The sequence below is a fragment of the Calypte anna genome, chromosome 5A (assembly GCF_003957555.1).
Source record: "Calypte anna isolate BGI_N300 chromosome 5A, bCalAnn1_v1.p, whole genome shotgun sequence".
Lineage (NCBI taxonomy): Eukaryota > Metazoa > Chordata > Aves > Apodiformes > Trochilidae > Calypte > Calypte anna.
Genome location: NC_044251.1, coordinates 5239857 through 5257825, shown reverse-complemented (window position 1 = coordinate 5257825; position 17969 = coordinate 5239857). Strand labels below are relative to the sequence as shown.

General features: G+C 42.4%; 1 protein-coding gene across 1 annotated transcript in view; it reads right to left on the bottom strand.

Annotated features, from left to right (window-relative positions):
- Positions 1 to 1723: 1723 nt before the first annotated feature.
- Positions 1724 to 17969, bottom strand: part of ITPKA (inositol-trisphosphate 3-kinase A) — a 36722-nt gene continuing 20476 nt past the window's right edge. The window contains exons 2-7 of the mRNA XM_030452226.1: positions 13306 to 13402; positions 11025 to 11238; positions 9181 to 9385; positions 5081 to 5182; positions 3911 to 3982; positions 1724 to 3206 (exon numbers count right to left, since the gene is read on the bottom strand). Of these exons, the coding sequence (XP_030308086.1) occupies positions 3003 to 3206; positions 3911 to 3982; positions 5081 to 5182; positions 9181 to 9385; positions 11025 to 11238; positions 13306 to 13402 (894 nt within the window). The 3' untranslated portion in view covers positions 1724 to 3002. The remainder of the gene's footprint in view (positions 3207 to 3910; positions 3983 to 5080; positions 5183 to 9180; positions 9386 to 11024; positions 11239 to 13305; positions 13403 to 17969) is intronic.

The following is a 17969-nucleotide window of genomic DNA, read 5'->3' as shown; positions in this document are numbered from 1 at the left end:
TTACACCAGTGAGTGTACATAGACAGGCACCATGGGCACCTAATGTGACCCACGGTATCCAACTCACCCTGGCTCACGAGCTCATTGCTTCCAACCCCTTAAGGTTCCAGGGTTCATTTCAGTCCTAGACTTGCAGTTTGCTAAGGAAAAGCTGTCTCCTTTCCTCCTTCCTCACAACAGCAGCACCAGGTTGAGGCTTCTTCCCTTCTAACCCCTTAGCAAACCAAAGGGCCATTTGAAAATTCCCTTGCTAGAACTATTTGTCATCTAGAATGTCATCTATGAATTGTGGGGGGGTTGTTCTGTTTTGCTTTTTCCCCCCTATTTGTTTTGTTTTTTGAACTCCTGCAGAGGAGTGGCTCATTCTCTATGTTTTCCCCCAGGATGACACAGTGCAAGCCATACAGGTACGAGCAGCAGCTGGTTCTTTTCTGAAGCTGTTGGCACCACATTTCTAAAGAAGTAATTCTAAAATTTGTCTCAAATTCTTAACTGATATTTGAACATCAACTTTTACCCTCTAAACCTCCCTTCTAGAAACTAAGTTACACTGGTGCAAAAGAGCCACCTATTTGCTAGCAGAAGAATGAAATGTGACTCTGAAGATTAATTAAGCAAACTCCTAATGAATTCTATCACTTTAGTCTCATTTCTAACTTATTTTTTTTACTGTAAGAGGACTGCTTGTAATTGCAGTTTCATAGAAAAGGTATTGTTTTTAAAGTCCTCCACTCTGAGACCTATTTATTTCCTATTTACCTTAAGTATTGCTAACTGATGGCTTACCTGTTGGCTGCAGAAAAGGAGAATTATTTTTTTTTTTTTTTTTTTTTTAATTGTATGAAATTCACCACAGATTATTTTGTCATCTCATGCCAGTTCAGATTTTAGGAGACATCTCTAATGACAATATCTGTGCTCCCTACTGAAGGCCGGCTGTCACTTAAAAAGAAAAAAAGTGTAAATCCTCTGCAACACCGGAGTGGAAAATCAATTAGCATACTATCATTAAAATAAAACAAAACTGAGAGGAACTCCAGGAGGCCAAAAAAGTCCTCTGAATTTGCAGTGAACTGCAAAAATAATTACCTGTGTCAAACAGGTTCTGTTTTATGATGAAAATTTTCCACTTGTCATCACTTCCTAAGGAATACCCACTCTATGTCATCTAACTTCTGCGTAACAACTGAGCTTGAATTTTTAATACTGCTGTTTGGTTTAGAGGTGATGAAAAAGTCATTAAATCTAACTTATCTCTTAGTACAGTAGTGTGTTATCTAAAGTAGCTCCTTTTAGAAAATATTTTAGTCTTAAATTTTAACTAGAAATTTTATAGATAATTTAGTTCCAGATCTGGACTCTACAGTCTTCTTTTTCCTCAGTATTATGATTACTGAAATAGTTTCCCAAAGCACGGAGTCACCTTTGTGTATCCTAAAGTTCTTAAAACCTCTTGAGTGCAGGACACCAGCAACAGACAGCAACTTCTGAACAATGTGCATTACTAGCTTTAAGTATTGAAAGGAGATTAACAATCAAATAGTAATAAAAGCCTTGCTCTCATTTGGAAAACTGCATCATGTTATTATATGTTAAAATATGGAATGTGAGTGAACATGTGAATACTGATAGTATTTATACTGCTAGTATTTAAAGATCTGTTCAAGTGATGAGGCAACCAACAGAGAAGGTATGGAAAGCCATTACAAGAAATCTTGATTTATTTTTTTTTTTTAGCTAACCACTGTGAATTTTCTGTGGCTGTGCCTGGGCCACAGCAAGAGAAGAATGAACCACCAATGGCCCCATGACTCTAGATAGGGACTGGGGGATGTGATTTATTGACATTCCTTCCCCCAAACTGCCCTGAGCTAGCAGCCAATGCCTTGGAGGAAGGATGCCTGGGAATTATCTCAACATTAGTGTAATGCTGTGAATGCAGAACCATTGCCCTTCCCTATTGCTGCACCAGTTTGAGTGGCAGCATCATATTTAGGAACAGGAACATGGCCAAGAAGTCACATACATTAGGAGACAGTCAAACAATGACTTAAGAGATCATACTGGTTGCTGGCTACTAGTGTGTGAGCGGATGTGCCTGTGTATAGGGATGCTTATCTAAAAATAAACAAGCTTTAAAAAAAAACCCACCCAATAAGTCTTAGTTACCTGGTCTGTGTGCGAAAAGAGTCATTTCTGATTTCCAGAACTGTAGTTCAGCTCCAAGAGGCAAAACTTGCCAAGCTGGGCACTTTTCTAACAACCCACCAAGTCTGAAATTCAAATGTTTTTGGAGACAACAGGCTGCTACTCTCTCCCTAGACTATTTGTAATCTGAGAGGCTACGTTAAAAACAAAGGCTCTTCTTGGGTAGAAGCAAATTGAGGCCAGGGTAGGGAAGAGGAAGAGTCGGCAACATTACCCCATCCAGCCACTACAGACTGCTGTCTCCCTTTGCTCCAGGTTTCTTGTGACTCTCACCCATTTCCACCTTGTGCACACTCCAGTGCCATGCAGCAGAAGTTACTGGTCCAACCTCTACTGTACACAAAAGCAAGGAGACTTGGAACTGGAGGGGGACAGGAAACTCTTGCTGGTTGAAAACAGTTTCCTGAAAAAAAGTTATTCCCACCCTGAATCCCCAAGCACTTGCTCTGATTCACTAAGAGGTAATCTGTAGTCCCACCTGTTGCCAGAAATCACAATCCTTCTGGTTTACCACACAGACCTCTTGACTCATGCTGGTGTGATTCCTGAGGATGGAGATCTTCATTCTCTGAGGACCAGTCTGAAGTTAGGCAATACAGACCACTCTGGAGTTATTTTAGGTTCGTAGAGGGCAGATGCAAAGTCATTTTAATCACTAACTGCTGGGTTCTGGATGCAGCTCCCCCTGCTCCATCAGGAATTTGGAGGGAGTAAAAGGTTTCCTTCTAACTGAACGATCCCAGTAGAGCAGAAAATCACAGAGCAGCCCTGCCAAGTTTTGTGCCTTTCTCAGCTCATCTTTCAGTGATGCTTTCCAAGATGCCAATCAAATTGTCCAATCCCAACAGGTACCCATCCTCCCTGTTCCCTTCTTGCCAGGGGATCCTGTGATCCAGTGTCTGCCCATCAGGGAGAAGGGTGGTCTTCCCAAAATCGATCAGCCACACGTTGGCATTCCCACTGCCATCATGTACAAAAAGTAGTGAACTTCCAACAACCTGGAAGACAGATTGAGATGATGTGGTTAAAACACATCTTTAACTTTCCCTCATCATTTAACACTTTTCAGTAACAGGATAACCTCCTCAGGTGACCTCACCTGTGACCCAACAGGCTTTTGGGATACACTTACAGGTTGACAATTTACATGCCCCATTTTCATAAACAGATCAATCAGTAACATTTAAATAGGCAATTAGCTGGAAAACTTGAGCTGTAACAAGAAGCATGGTTCCTACAATGGTTCCTTCTTCACAGCAAAGCAGCATGTAGGAACATATAGAGCAGAATTATAGAAAGTTTTTCAACATGATTCCAGTAAAACTAATAAAGCCTTTATTGCCAAACTACAACAGAGTGCTACTGTACCAAATGCAAGCTTCCACATTACCATTCCCCTGTAAAGATTCCCACTGGAACACACGAAGATTAAAGAAACCACAGGAAACTGGGACTCAAACATTCCCTGCAGTGGCCCAGAGCTGTAAGTACTGGTGTGTTAGAAAGATGGGAGAAATTTTTTTTCTCCACTGGTTTAATCTCCTGTATCGTTGTGATGTGTATCTTTGTGGTATCTGTGTTGCTAATACATTTTAGTTTTCTACTACAAAATCCAATCTACTGATACAGGCTACTCCAAAATACACTTGAATGACCAAAGGAAGCAGCAAGTTACCTCCAGAGCATTACACTCATTGCTCACCTCATGTCTCTTGAAGAAGTCTGAGGACTGAAGAATGATATGAATTTCCTGCAGACGATCGAGGTATTTTTTCTGCAGGAAGAGGAGAAAAAAAACCCAACAAACAAAATCAAAAACACAACCCATAAAGATTTGAGTAAAGAAAGAATGAAGATACCATGTTTACAAGAGTCAATATAATGAAGAGATCATTAGGCCTTTCAAAACAACTAAGTCCTTCAAAACAACTAAGTCCTTCAAAACAACAAAAATTTGTTTAAAAATCAATGTGAAAATAAACTTTAACAGGCTTTCATAGTGAATGAACAGTTTGAAGTTCTTCTGCTGTGTGTGTTACCCCAAGCTCACTTTTCTGTCTTGTTTTGGATGCAGTGAGACTTTGTGTATCCCTTTTTTCTTTTTAACACAAACAGTTTCAAGCAATTAAAAATCTTTCAGTTCTCCGCAGCGAAAAGAGCATGAAACTGTGTTTGATAAGTTGGAAGGGTGGGGGAATAAAAAACAAACTAACACAAAAAAAAACCCTAAACCAATGCGTAAGTCTCTAGTTTGCATTTTTAATGCCGCCCAGTGTTACCAAGCATTTCCCTCCTGGAGGGGTAATCTGCCTTCACAAGGGCTTTTACACCACAGCACAACACTATGGCATCCTTTGAAGTTCCAAAGACTTTTTCCCCCACCTACCACATACCTGCTGTGCCACCCATGAAGTAGCATCCAGGAACTGCTCTATTAGGTAGCCTCACATACAGGAGTACAGCCAGACAGCAATCTCACTTCCTACCCTTGTACTCTGGTTTTATCCTCTCCAGACTGAATTCCCAAACCATGTTTCCCTGCCAACACAGTCCTTGCTTAGAGACCATCATCCCTCTGATGCATCTAACACCAAAGTCAAAGTTGATGGCAAGCCATAAATCAGCTTGACTGACATTTTGCTAGCTAGAGGAACTTGGGGTGTACTCAATGCAAGAGCTGTCAGAACTGGTCTCAACCCACTACTTGTCACAGTCCACCAAGTCCCTTTGTCCTCTTCATCTGCTGAGAGGGACTGGAAGTTGAAACCACTTTCTTCCTTGGTAGTTTGATTTTCCTTGTACCAGAAGAAGAATGGCTCTGAAGCAAGTTCACTGGGTCAAAGATCAGTGAACCTGAAGAGTTCAGACTCACCAGAATTGTTGTGTTTCCCTCAATGAATTCCACAAAAACCTGAAGGACCTGCTCCTGAGTCTTCGTAGTTTTGAAGTTTGTGTTACATGTTCCATCTGCCTTCTGCACAAAAACACAGACAGAAACAATTTATACTAAGCACATATCATTCTCCTTATCAATCCTCTTGAACCATCAGCAGCTCAGCTTTTGCTAACCAGATGAAAGTGAGTAGTTGAACAGGAAGACAGTCAACAAACCAAGCAAGAAGAAGAGGAGAAAAAGATAGAAAAGCTGATTGGATAACTTTAAATGGCACTTCATTTCCTGCTGAGTGCAGCTGAAAAAACAACTCATGATTTTACCAGCTTGCAGGAGGGTTTTCTCACATGTCTACCAGTGCAAAGTTCAATGGGGCAAACCACAGTGACCTCTTTCACTGTCCTTTCATCCAGTTTGGTGCAGTCAAACCCTGCCTGGGAGTTTAAGAGGACATTTTCAAACCCCATTTCACTATTACTTTTTGTCTGGGTTTTTTTGTTTTTGTTTTTCAATGGGGAAATCAAAGCATTGTGGTTTAGACTCAGTTCCAAACATATGTTTGCACATTAATGTGACTCAGAAATCACAGAACAGTTTGGGATTTGCAATGTTAGCAGTGACCCAAATGCCAGCAGTGGCAAAGCAGGTGTGGGAATTTTGGCCAAGGACAGTGTGGGCATTCTGGCATCCAAATGGGTCTCAGAAAAGTTCAGAATATTTTCATGCTAGCAGCAAGGCTCAGTAGAGAAGCACCCTACAACTGAAAAAGAAGTCTCTGTGTGCTGGCAGTGACCAGTTTGTGCCTGTGGCACTACAAATAAATCAGAGGAGTCCGTGAGTCAGAAATATCTGTCAGCATAGACTGCATCAATATGCATTTCTCCAAGAACATCCCAGTTGCTTCAAGAGACATAAATATAAGCTTATTTAATAATACAGTACTTATTACAGCTGGTAGTCTGTATCCAGTGAAAAGCTGCAGGATTATCAAACTGTTTTCCTCTCCATTGTATCGATCCAATGATTTCCCTCATTGTAAAACAAGTCATCAAAATGTGTTCCCTCCAACATATAGAAAGTTACTGCACCAAAACCAGGTAAATTCAGCTCCAGTCTCAAGCAGGTGAAACATGATTTACTGCACAGCAGAACTCAGCTCCTGGCATATACACACAAAAAAATTGGGTAATGCTAGATTATCAATTTTATCATGCAAGAGAATGAACTAACTGAATGGCAAAACCATGCACAACAGCCTCCCACCTACCAGACGTTCTACCAGCAGAATAAACATTATTTTATTCCAAGGCAATGGGCCACATACAAATGTGGCATGTCAGCTTGATGAGATGTGTAAGTTATGCAAGAAAAGTTCAGCAGGTAGGCAGTAAAAGTTAGGAGCCATCTGATCTGATCTAACACTCAGCAGCAGACAGGAATCTGTAACTTAGTCTGATGCCTTGTACTTCTTCATTGGAGTAAAATTCTTTTAAAAATAATTTTCCCCTACACCCCAAATTACCCCAAATCCCAGAGAAAAGTCTAGAATAGCTGCTGTGTGTTCTTCTTTCATCCTATTTTGTCTGGACAGAGTAGTTGCCTGCTACCCTGTTGTTTAGAAACACAATTTTGTTCCTTTGCAGTGGTTGGCAAGAAACATAAAACTGCTGCCTGTCTTTCCTTGCTGTAAATGACACCCAGATTTTGAATGGCACCATTCCTCATATTCCATATACCAGGTCCTTGCAACAACTCCAGAGGTACACCTGATCCCCAGGAGCCACTTGCCTGACTTAAAGTCACCTTTCTCAATACCTCCTCAGACATTCCTGCACAGCAGAGCACAGCTATGGGTCCTCTGCAGCACTTCTCATTAGATGTGACAGTGACATGGCTGGAAGAATGGCAGGTCTGGCAGCTCCATGAAATAATGCTACCTATTTTAACCTGTGTAGTCTTGCTCAGATGCCTCTGCAGACTCCTCTTAAGTGGCAAGCAGACAAGCTAGACAAGCAGACAGAACCGGGTGTACAGCTCAGCTACAGCAGAACAGTGTAGGGAGTACTATCTGTCCTGCCTGAACAACCCACTTTCTATCACCATTTCTCCACGTAAAAAAAAAAAAAAAAAAAAAAAAAAAGGGAAAAAAAAAGGAAAAAAAAAAAAAAAAAAAAAAAAAAAAAGAAAAAAAAAAAGAAAAGAAAAGGGAAAAAAAAAAAAAGTGATACCTACATCCCTCATAACATTTCAGGGAGACAGAGGAAAAGGTAACTTCCTGCAGTACTTGAAAGCATTTCCTGTGCTTAATCAAGGATCAGCCTTTGTGTCCTGTTTTGCAGTTACAGCATTGTCTCAACAGAGGGAAATCTCATGCAGTCTTCGTGCCACACTGCTCCCACTCACCTCTGACAACCAACCAAACCACAAAGAACAAGCCAGGAGGTTTTAATGGAGCTCCCCTCTACTCCCTTAGCTCAGTCACTCTCCAAGATTCAACATAAATCTGTTCATCTTTTTTTTGTTGTTGTTCATCTTTGCAAGGACACATGCACAAGGACTGAAAACATCTGGGTTTCTGATTCCATGACAAAGAGCATCCAAGCAAGACAAGAGGGCACGGTCTCAAGTTGTGCCAGGGGAGGTTTAGGTTGGATATTAGAAAGAATTTCTTTACGGAGAGGGCGATCAGACATTGATATCATTGATATCATCACTAGGTGAGTGGCCAAGGGTAAGCCAGGAGGTGTCTCAGCTGGGCTGAAGCCAGATCATCCACCATCCAGACAGTTCCTGCATGAGGATGCCTGTGTCTAACAGCCAGGAGTGGGTGGCACAGCACACAGGGGGCCAGCACAGCATGAGCTGGAAGCCCTGGTTCCTGTTTCACAGCAGGAGAATCTGTAAATGAGTAAGGGAAAAAAGGGAGAAGACAACATAGGGAAGCAAAGAAGAAAGGATGCTTAAAAAACCTCTGCTCATCAGGATCACCATCTTTTATCTGTGTCTTCTTCCTAGTGCTTGAACTAGGAAATGGAAGCAATATTATTCCAGATTATAATTTACAAGATCTTAATATACCTAAATTATTATGCTCTGGAAAAAAAAATCCTGAAATCACATAGAGTAACCCATGCTAACTTGTTCATAACTGTCTGTCCAGTCATGGGCTTCAGGTAAGGAGTACTCATCCAGGGTAGATTTGGGTGACCCTCTCCATGCTGTGGTACTGCTATGAGTACAGCACTATCCAAACCCAAGCAAACCAGTTTAAAACCAGATGTGACAGGCCCATGCAAGCAGAAAGGACACTTCTGGATACCAGCAAGTGTTAACATTCAAGTAACTGAGTCAGATGGCTGAGAGTAGGTCCTCATGTGTTCCTGAATAGTTATCTGACATTGCCATTGATGTGGAACAAATACAAAGAATTAATAGGTAGGAAAGGAAATTGCCAAGGTTCTTCTGTGGCTGCAAGATAGTATCCCAGGAATTGTATAGGGACACAAACAACAACAGCAGAAGGACTCTGCTGATGGAGGAAATTTATTTTTGTTCTGGCTTTAGTCCAGCTCCATCTATACTGGATACTGTCATAGGCTTAAAAGGAACATGGGTTTCCTCAGTCCCAAGAATATCTAAGCTAATGTTTTTAACATGCCTTGCAAATAAACATTAACTGGAACAAAAACACTTTACTGTGATTCACTGGGACTAAAGATCCTCCAGCTTGTGGATGGAAAAAGCAATTGCATGGGAAGAAGAGTTCTGAAGTCTTCCTTATAACATTATATTATCTCGTTTTCATTCAGTGTATTGTGTACCTGATTTAGTCCTTCCAGCAATGTCTCTGTGGTTGACCCACACATGGCTGTTGTGCATTTCAGGCTTAACTTCATTGACACTACTGTTGCAATTACAGTGACTGCTTTAAAACCATAATCCACAAAGTTTGCTTTCAATTAGTGCATTTCCATGTCATCCTTTGGAAAACCTGGCTACTGATGCACACGAGCTTTTTAATCACTCAATAATACAAAGCAAGTTGAGTCTACAAGAAGAGGCAGAAGTGAAACTGCTACCTTAATCCCTTCAATCCTGAAGCCCAGGTTAGCAGTGGAGCTGATGGTTTCCCTCCACTGCATGTATCGTGGTTTGGTGACAGCATGTTGGGCATTTTCTTCAGCTGTGGGAGCCAGAGGATCCACTTCAATCATTTTCTTGTACATGTCCTTACGCAGCTTGGGTTTCTCACGGGCTTTGGTCAACTCTTCCTCCAGGTATGTCCTGCAAAAGCATCACATCCCAACAAAACTGTGGTTATTTTTACAACTTATAAACTGACCTCAAGAAGTGTCAGCCAGGAAAATAAATGTTGTCATGACACCAGTTTTGCATAGGGGGAAACTAAAGAACACACACTGATGGCTGCACAGGCATATTTAGCAAAACAGCTTCAGGAATCAGGATTTATCATTCACTTGTTGTTCTAACTCTACTTTACTTACAGTTATATATCATTATGTCCTGCTTACAGAATGAGAGAAAGCTGAATTTCTACTGTGCTGTGAAATAGAGCTGGAGTTTTCAGAGGGCAGTTAGGAGGGATCACTTACAATGAAATCAAAAGCAAATAGGGCTGCTGTAGTGTTGGTGTCTTCCCTCTTCTCAAAAAACCTGGTATAGATCATGTGTGATGTTTTGAGGCCTCAGAAAGTAATTAAAGTTTTGCTTAATGCATCACAGTGAAAGACAGAGTCACTCTTCATATAGTAAAAATTAGAGCTAAGCACATTATTTGAGGAATTCCAAACCAGTACTTAGCTCCAAACCAAGCAGAGGAAGGTGAAGGGTGACAAACCTTCCACATTTTGCTGTTATACCTCAACCCCTTAATCTGGTAGCCATTAGAAAGGCAATAACTCTTCCACTGAACTTCTAAAGCTTACACTGTGTCAGGTGGCTCCAGTCCACTTTGCTCATCACAGTATAATAAATCAAGCTCACGTTTAGGAGATGCTGTGAGCCATTACCAGAATGTCACCTTACTTTGAATAAAGTATACACTGCTGCAAAGCCTTCTCCTGTTTCCTCTTAGCATACCAGTGCTACACATTTCTGCTCTGATTTAGCTGAGAATTCCATTAAGATTTTGCATCTATTTGAAAAGTCTTGTCTGCACTCCTGTAAGTTGAGTAACTCGCTGCTGAGCATCTGAGTTGCCACCCAAAAGATTACTCTGCCAGTTCATTCCTCTCTATACTATTACTTGAGGCTCTCAACAGATTCCCTATCTCTTTGTTATGCTTAGATAACACTATTGAGGTTTTCCTATTAATCACAGACAATAAAAGGAAAAAAATGAGAAGCTAGAGAACATAGCAACAACATCATGGAGATGTCAGAGTAGGGGAAAAACACAGGTCAGTTCTGAGCAGATGGTCAACCTTTTTCTTTACAGAAAAGATCAATACTAGTGAAGCCTCATTCAAGTGCTTGAAATAGGCTTTCACACTGCTATTCAGTCATGCACATTTGAAGTTGGGAATTTTACTCATGTTTTTTGAATCACTGCATACACAAAGATTAAATGAACTGGCAGGGAATGAATAGTGAATTTTTTTCCCCATGTATTACCAAGCCTCTGCAAAGAAACTGAGCATCACCCCTGAAAATTCCTTGATGTGGCTAGTTTTTGATGCTATAGATGAGTTAATTTCCAGAATCCATGTAGAATCTGGCAACAGTGGGACACACTCTGTTCAGGTTGTCCAAGGTGATTGCCAAAACAACAATAGGTTGCATGGACTGATCCCCAGGGTCCCCAAAGTTTTAACCATATTCCTTCAGACAGAGCACGACCACATTCCCCTTTTCCTTCCTATGCATTTCAGTTATAAAACACTTTCTCTTTTGTGTACCCTACCTGATTCCCATCTTGCAGTCCATCACACAAGGCCCTTCAAAATCAGTAAGCAAGTCATCCAGCTGAATGTAGCTCTCCCCATCCCTCTCCACCACACCATGGAAGCAAGGGACACAGGAGCGTAGTGGGTCTTTCATCAGCCTCTCAAAACACTCCTTTTCATTCTCTGAGAAGCGTTTCAGAATCTTCCCACTATCAGCTGCCTTGAAACTCCCTGAAAAAGAAGATCAAACACATGCTGACAAGACTGACACCAAAAAGAAAAACGCCTCCCCCCACCACTCCAGCTTCGTGACATGTTAAAGAATTCCCCTGAACAGAACAGATAACATGCTTTTACATCAAAAATGTAACACCCAGGACAATCACAGCCATTGGCAGTAGAAATCCATTTGGATACATTCCCATGTCAGAATTTATAGCTTTAAGGAGTTCGGGTGCCCCAGACCATTGCTGTTGGCTTTTTTTTTTTTTTTTTTTCACCATGCTAAACATTTTGTTAGCATATTAAACACTACTATACTTACTGAATGCACAGGAAGAAGCCACATACAAGGCAGAACCCATTAATCCTCTGACAGGCTATTTTAAAGCTGGATAACACTGCCAGCATTGGCTTTGTCCTTAATCCTCACAGGGTACACCTGCTGAGTGTGTACCTACCAAGGTAATATGGTCAACCAGTGATGGTTGAACAGCCACAAGCTGGATAGAAGCCAAGCACTGCCCTTTCTACACACATGCATGAACCTTCAGGTACTGCCCCTTCTCTGGAGTTCTCCTAATCTGCAGGCACAGCCTGGAGTGCAATTGTTTTGGTTTTTTTTTTTACAGCCCTGTGTCTGAATGGTATCCAGTACAAACAACAGTCTGCACAGGCCAAATCAGCAGAAATTAGACTCCAGCTGTCTGGAGTCTCCTGTCCAGACATTTTTCTGTCCTGCAACCTGTCAATAATATCTGAGGAAAGTACACATTTCATTCAGAGGCACTCTTCAACCTACACGACATCAAACAGGTGCCAAAGGAGAAGCCTCATTAATCCTGGGGCTAACCCTCATCTTTTATCACAGCAGGATCCTTCAGCCATTTTAAACTGGTTCTGGTCTGAGGAATCCTAGCACTGGCATTGCCTCAGCACAAGGGCAAGAGCAGGTTTTAATTTAAAAAGAACTTGTCATATAAGAGAAATACAGGTACAAAAAAGATGGACTAGATGCAACCACAGAAAACTATCTAAAGCAAACTGGAGGAGTACCTCTCTTCATCAGCTGCTAGTAACCTCCTAATCCTCCTCTTCCACCCTACCACACAAGCCTCCAGAAGGGTTATGATTACACAACCAGCACTTCACTCTACACAGATCAAGCCAACCTCATACACACTGTGATAAAAACTGCAGTTTGACACTCTGTGTGATTACATATCAGCCCCAACACCACCACTGTGTTTTCTAGGGGTAGATGGATTTCTCTGCACCATATTAGTGCATTAGCATATAAAGAGGTGGCTCAGGTACTGCATTACAGCACGATACAGTGTGGGTGCCTGCCCACATGTGTACTAATAAGGCCCACAGAGGCATTTCAGGAACAAGGGCTGCATAGGAATTAAATGAAGCAGAAGAAAAGCAAATCTGATGACTTCTCTCTGTTGTTTTGTGGGGTTTTTTTTTGCCTTGCTGATGGAACAAAAACCACAATTACCAACATCTACAGACACAGAATCAGAACCAGGCTCCTTGCACTCAATGTCAGACTCACAATGCAAGCACCTGGCCAGCAAGTCAAATTTCACCAGATTAGTTTTCCACCCAAAGACTTAACATTCAGATGAGGGGTTTGGGGCTGGTATGAGGAACACCTTCCTTGCCAGTGCTGAGGCACATACAGGCACAGATAGTAATCCTTCCCACAAAGTAGTGTATTGACTACTCAGTCAAGAAGGGCAATCCCATACTACAACCAATGGCAACAGATGAACAGATGGCATCAGCTCCCCTGTGCCTCCTGTTTCCCTCTAACATGTATTTTACATATATCACCTTCAAAGGACAGATCAGGAGCCTGAGTCTGGCCATTACTTACTTGTTCACCTCATTATTCAACTATATCACTCTTCTTTCCCTGTCCCCCCTACAACTGAAAGGAAGATGTTCTAGTTCAAGGATTTATGTAATATTATTTGCTTCCTTTCTACCTGAAGGGAACAGACACTCACTGAAACACTCTTTGACTTGCTGCTACCATGTTCAGAGACACATTGAAGGTATCTGCCTCACCTGTATGCCCAGCCAGCTGCACCCATGAGTAGCGTTTCTTGAAGGGGCTGATGACTGGTAAGTTAACCATGGTTTTAATTGTATGCCATGCCTTTTTCTGGAATATAAAGAAAAGAAATATTAAGTTGGGCAAAAGATGAAATCCTGACATGCCACAACCTACCAGAAAGCTTTATGCATGTTGAATTGCTCCTCACTAATCTAAGTGGTCAAAGATTGAACCACCAAACAGACACTAAAGTCATCATTGGAAAAATATGCACATACACCAAGAATGGACAAATACTGATACAAAATGCCCTGCCATCCACAAGAAAACTGCCTGTAAGAATTGGGGAAACAAAAAGTCATACTGCACATCACAGGCCTGTTGTCAGCCACACCTATCCCTCTCTGTGTTTGAGTCATGCCAGATGCAGACAGCAGATGCTGAACACACACTTATGCATGTTTAAGTTTCCATGAGATATGAGTGGCTTGCTACTGTCAGTAATGCTTCCTTTCCCTGAGAACTTCAGGAAAATCACCCTGTAATTAATGGCTTTCTCTGAGTCAGCAGGTGAGTCTTAATGTGACAGAATACAGAAAATTCATCTTCCATTGAACATGGGGATCACCCCATGCCCCAGCACCCACTGACAATGTGCCGTAGAAACTGCTCCAGGTCACAGATTTTCCATCTCCCTCCCCTCTTTCCCAATACTGTTACTTTTTAACAAAGCTCAGCATTGCACTGGCCACCCTTGGCCGCTGCACATGGCAACTGCCTGGGTACCCCTGCAGACAGACAGGGAAACGCAAGAGCTGCTCCCCAACAGCAGCTGAGCCCTCTGTCACAAAGGAAAATAGGAAAAAAAGAAGTAGAAAGTGAGAAAGTCTCATACTCTGGAACTCAAGCCCAGACGGGAGAGAAGCAGAGCCTGCTGGTGTTCACCTTACACTCTGAAGGATGCCACAGTGCTTTACAAAAGGACAGGAGGCTCATTTCTTTGCTCACTGGAATGTGATGCTCTGCTAGAGAAAAAAAAAAATGAAGCTACACACTACTTGTGCACAACAATTTAATGATGAGGGGTTTGTTTTTTCTGAGATCAAGTATAATTGGGAATTAGGCTGCCTTTACAGAAGTGGGAAAGGTGGCGAGACACAGCGAGAGGCTGCCCAAGGAAGTTGTGGCTGCCCCATCCCTGGAAGTGTTCAGGGCCAGGTCGGATTGGGATTTCAGCAGCCTGGTCTATTGGGAGGTGTCCCTGTCCATGCAGGGGGATTGGAACTGGATGAGCTTTAAGGTCCCTTCCAACCCAAACCATTCTATGATTCTAAGACTGCTTTCTCTAAGATCACTTTTGTTTTGAAAGTAGTTCAAGGTGAAATGAAGTTATTCTTGGCCTCATGTAAGTGCCCCATACAGCAGCATAGTTTTGAAAACTGTGACAGGAAGCATTTGAAGTAAAATTCTGGATGTTTGAGAAACATGAAGACACAGTTGTAGCACTTGGTGCAGCCCCATAGATGTTACTGGTTCCAGCTAAGCCCCAGTCTCACACATACCTTCTGCAAGTTTAAATGACCCTTTCATATTCTGTGTTATTTAGATTTCAGATTCCATATTATTTCTCTTAAGTCATTCCAAACTGCAGCCTTGCAGTGATAAACAGGGACTTGGCTCCATCACAGAGATAGTGGCTGTTCAGTAAGGATGAGAGACTCTTGCACAGCACTTAGAAATGTCCATAGCCTCCTTCTGGAGGAAAGTGCAATGTAAATATTGTTCTAGTAACAAAAATAAATTACTTCTTTATAGTCTATTTGCCAGATTTAACTGGTAGCAGAAGTCCTTCAGTTTACCCTAATGTTTCTACTCATGAGAGACACAGCCCTAAGTTTATTTAAACAACAGTTGAAAGTAAAAATCATTCTAAATTAAAATTACCCCTTTGAATTTAACTCCTGAGAAAGATTCAGTTTTTTAAGATTCCAGTCCCATTTTCAGGGTAACACTGTTTTTTTCCCCCATCCCTTAATCAGAAGTCATCACTGCTCCATAATTCTCCTGTGAATCATGGAATCATAGAACTGGCTGGGTTGGAAGGGACCTCAGAGATCATCAAGTCCAACCCTTGATCCACTCCTGCTGCAGTTCCCAGCCCATGGCACTGAGTGCCACATCCAGTCTCTTTTGAAATATCTCCAGACACGGAGAATCCACTACTTCCCTGGGCAGCCCATTCCAGTGTCTGATCACCCTCTCCATAAAGAAATTCTTTCTAATATCCAACCTAAACCTCCCCTGGCACAACTTGAGACCCTGCCCTCTTGTCTTGCTGAGAGTTGCCTGGGAAAAGAGACCAACCCCCCCCTGGCTCCAGCCTCCTTTCAGGGAGTTGTAGAGAGTGATGAGGTCTCCCCTGAGCCTCCTCTTCTCCAGGCTGAACACCCCCAGCTCCCTCAGCCTCTCCTCACAGGACTTGTGCTGGATCCCTTCACAGCCTCCTTGCTCTTCTCTGGACCTGCTCCAGCACCTCAATCTCCTTCCTGAGCTGAGGGGCCCAGAACTGGACACAGGACTCAAGCTGTGGCCTCACCAGGGCTGAGCACAGGGGCAGAATCCCTTCCCTAGACCTGCTGGCCACACTGTTCCTGAGCCAGCCCAGGATGCCATTGGCCTTCTTGGCTTGATGATCCTATAATCATCATACTGTCCCACTCTTAACAAATTCCAGCCACCCTCCCTATTGCCTTGTCAGGCCACTACAGCCAGAAGAGATAAGCAGCACAGGTTTGCAAAGGATGCACGCTGCCTGTCAATACATCCCATGCCAATGGCTTTCCCAACTCCTCCCTCCCATCCCCCCCCCCATGAAATTGCAGCTTTTATTTATCCTGTGGATGTGAAGGACATAATGGGACAAGTTTACCCCATCTCAAGTGGACTTTGGCTTAGTTACAGCTGCCTTGGATGACCACATTTAAACAGACAGTGGCAATTTTTAATTTTTTTTTTTTTTTTAAATAATCTCTTCACAAACGTTCTAACACCTCAAGACAGGGAAAACAGGAGGCTCAAGCTTCTAGGAGGAAAAGGACATGCCCGTGGAGCATCATGCCATTGGCAGGGGTCCAGCAGTTGAACTTTCCTTTACCACAACTTCCAGTCTCCCAGCTCCCTCAGCCCAGGATGCAAATTGCCAGGATGCAAACAGGGCTGAGTGCTGCTGGAACAATGGTGTGAGTGAGAAAATGAAAACTTTGTGTGCCTGCTGTAGGAGGAATCTTTCTCACTTCTGTTTCTAAAGAAAGATCTCTTCCTCTTTGTTTGCCATGGTATTATGTGCTTTTCAAATTACTGCTTTTATGCTGCAATGACAAAGAATGTTAGCACTGCCCATCTGTATTTCCAGTCCTTATCTCCCTTAGTCCCTGTTTCTTCTAGATTTCTGCTCAGTCTTATCTTTTGCTCTGCCTGGTTTTCTCCAATCCCTCATTTCTTCTGGATTCCCAGCCCGTGTGTGCTATTCACATAAATTAAAGGAAAACTCAGGTATCTCTGTGTTGGGATTGCCTCAGAGACAGATCTCCTCGACATCAGCAGTGCTTTTTTACATGCCTTGAGATAAACATACTCAGAGGAGTTTTTCAATAGGAAAAAGGAAACCATCCCAAAGGGGCCAAGATAGAAACATGAGAAATACTAACATTCTCAGATTCATGATATAAGTTCCTCAATGGGATCTATAACTGAGACACTATATATATATATATATATATATTATATATGTCTCCCTAAGCAGTAAAAGCTGTGGGATGCTGGATAAGGGAAAAACTACTTTCCTGCCAACAGGTCAGCCCATGTGCCAGGCTGTGCCACTGGAACTGTGTCCCTGGTAGTAAAAAAACCCCCAAAATTCAGGGAGAGCAGGAGAACTGATTCCCACAATGCGTGGAGATGATTTTGGGCTTGGTATCTGACATTGATCTGTTATCTGGATTACTCTTTTGAATCACTCTTCTGAATTTGAAACACAGCACTGAAAAGAAGTGTAAGTCTATGCAGCAGATGTGCCAGACTTACTCTGTGTTAGCACTAGCATTTGCACATAAGATGCTGGCCAGATGAGGAATTCCCGGCCAGTTGAACCCTGGATAAAGGTAACTGGTGGCACCATGTGTATCCATTAAGAAACAACAAAGAGGAGCAAGCACAGCTTTTTCCAAGAGAGCAAAACCTCTTTACATGACCAGTATGCAGAAGCACAGCCATGATGACCCTGCCCAAATACACCAGTAGAACTTGGGTGGGGAAAACTCACTAAGAGGTGATTCATCCATTTTAAAGGGGATTTATAGCTCAGATCTCACTATCCTCAAGAGTCAATCCCCAGGAAGGAGCAGGTTTTCCTGAAGCCTGCCCACATCACTTCCCAGTAAAAGGGCTGTAGCATCCTAGCAGCCAAGCTCACTGACCAGATGAGTGCAGACTCCCTAAATGGGGTGGTTTTTTTCTGTAGTTATTTTACAGGCAGTATAAAAGAACAACTGAAATCTCTCTCTGAACATATGCTGAATCCCTCAGGGACAGGAGAGCCATTCCAGCTCCTAAGGGCAGTGGGGAGTAGGGACCTGAACCTTCCTCTGCTCTTCTGTAAAAAAATAAAAAAATCTCC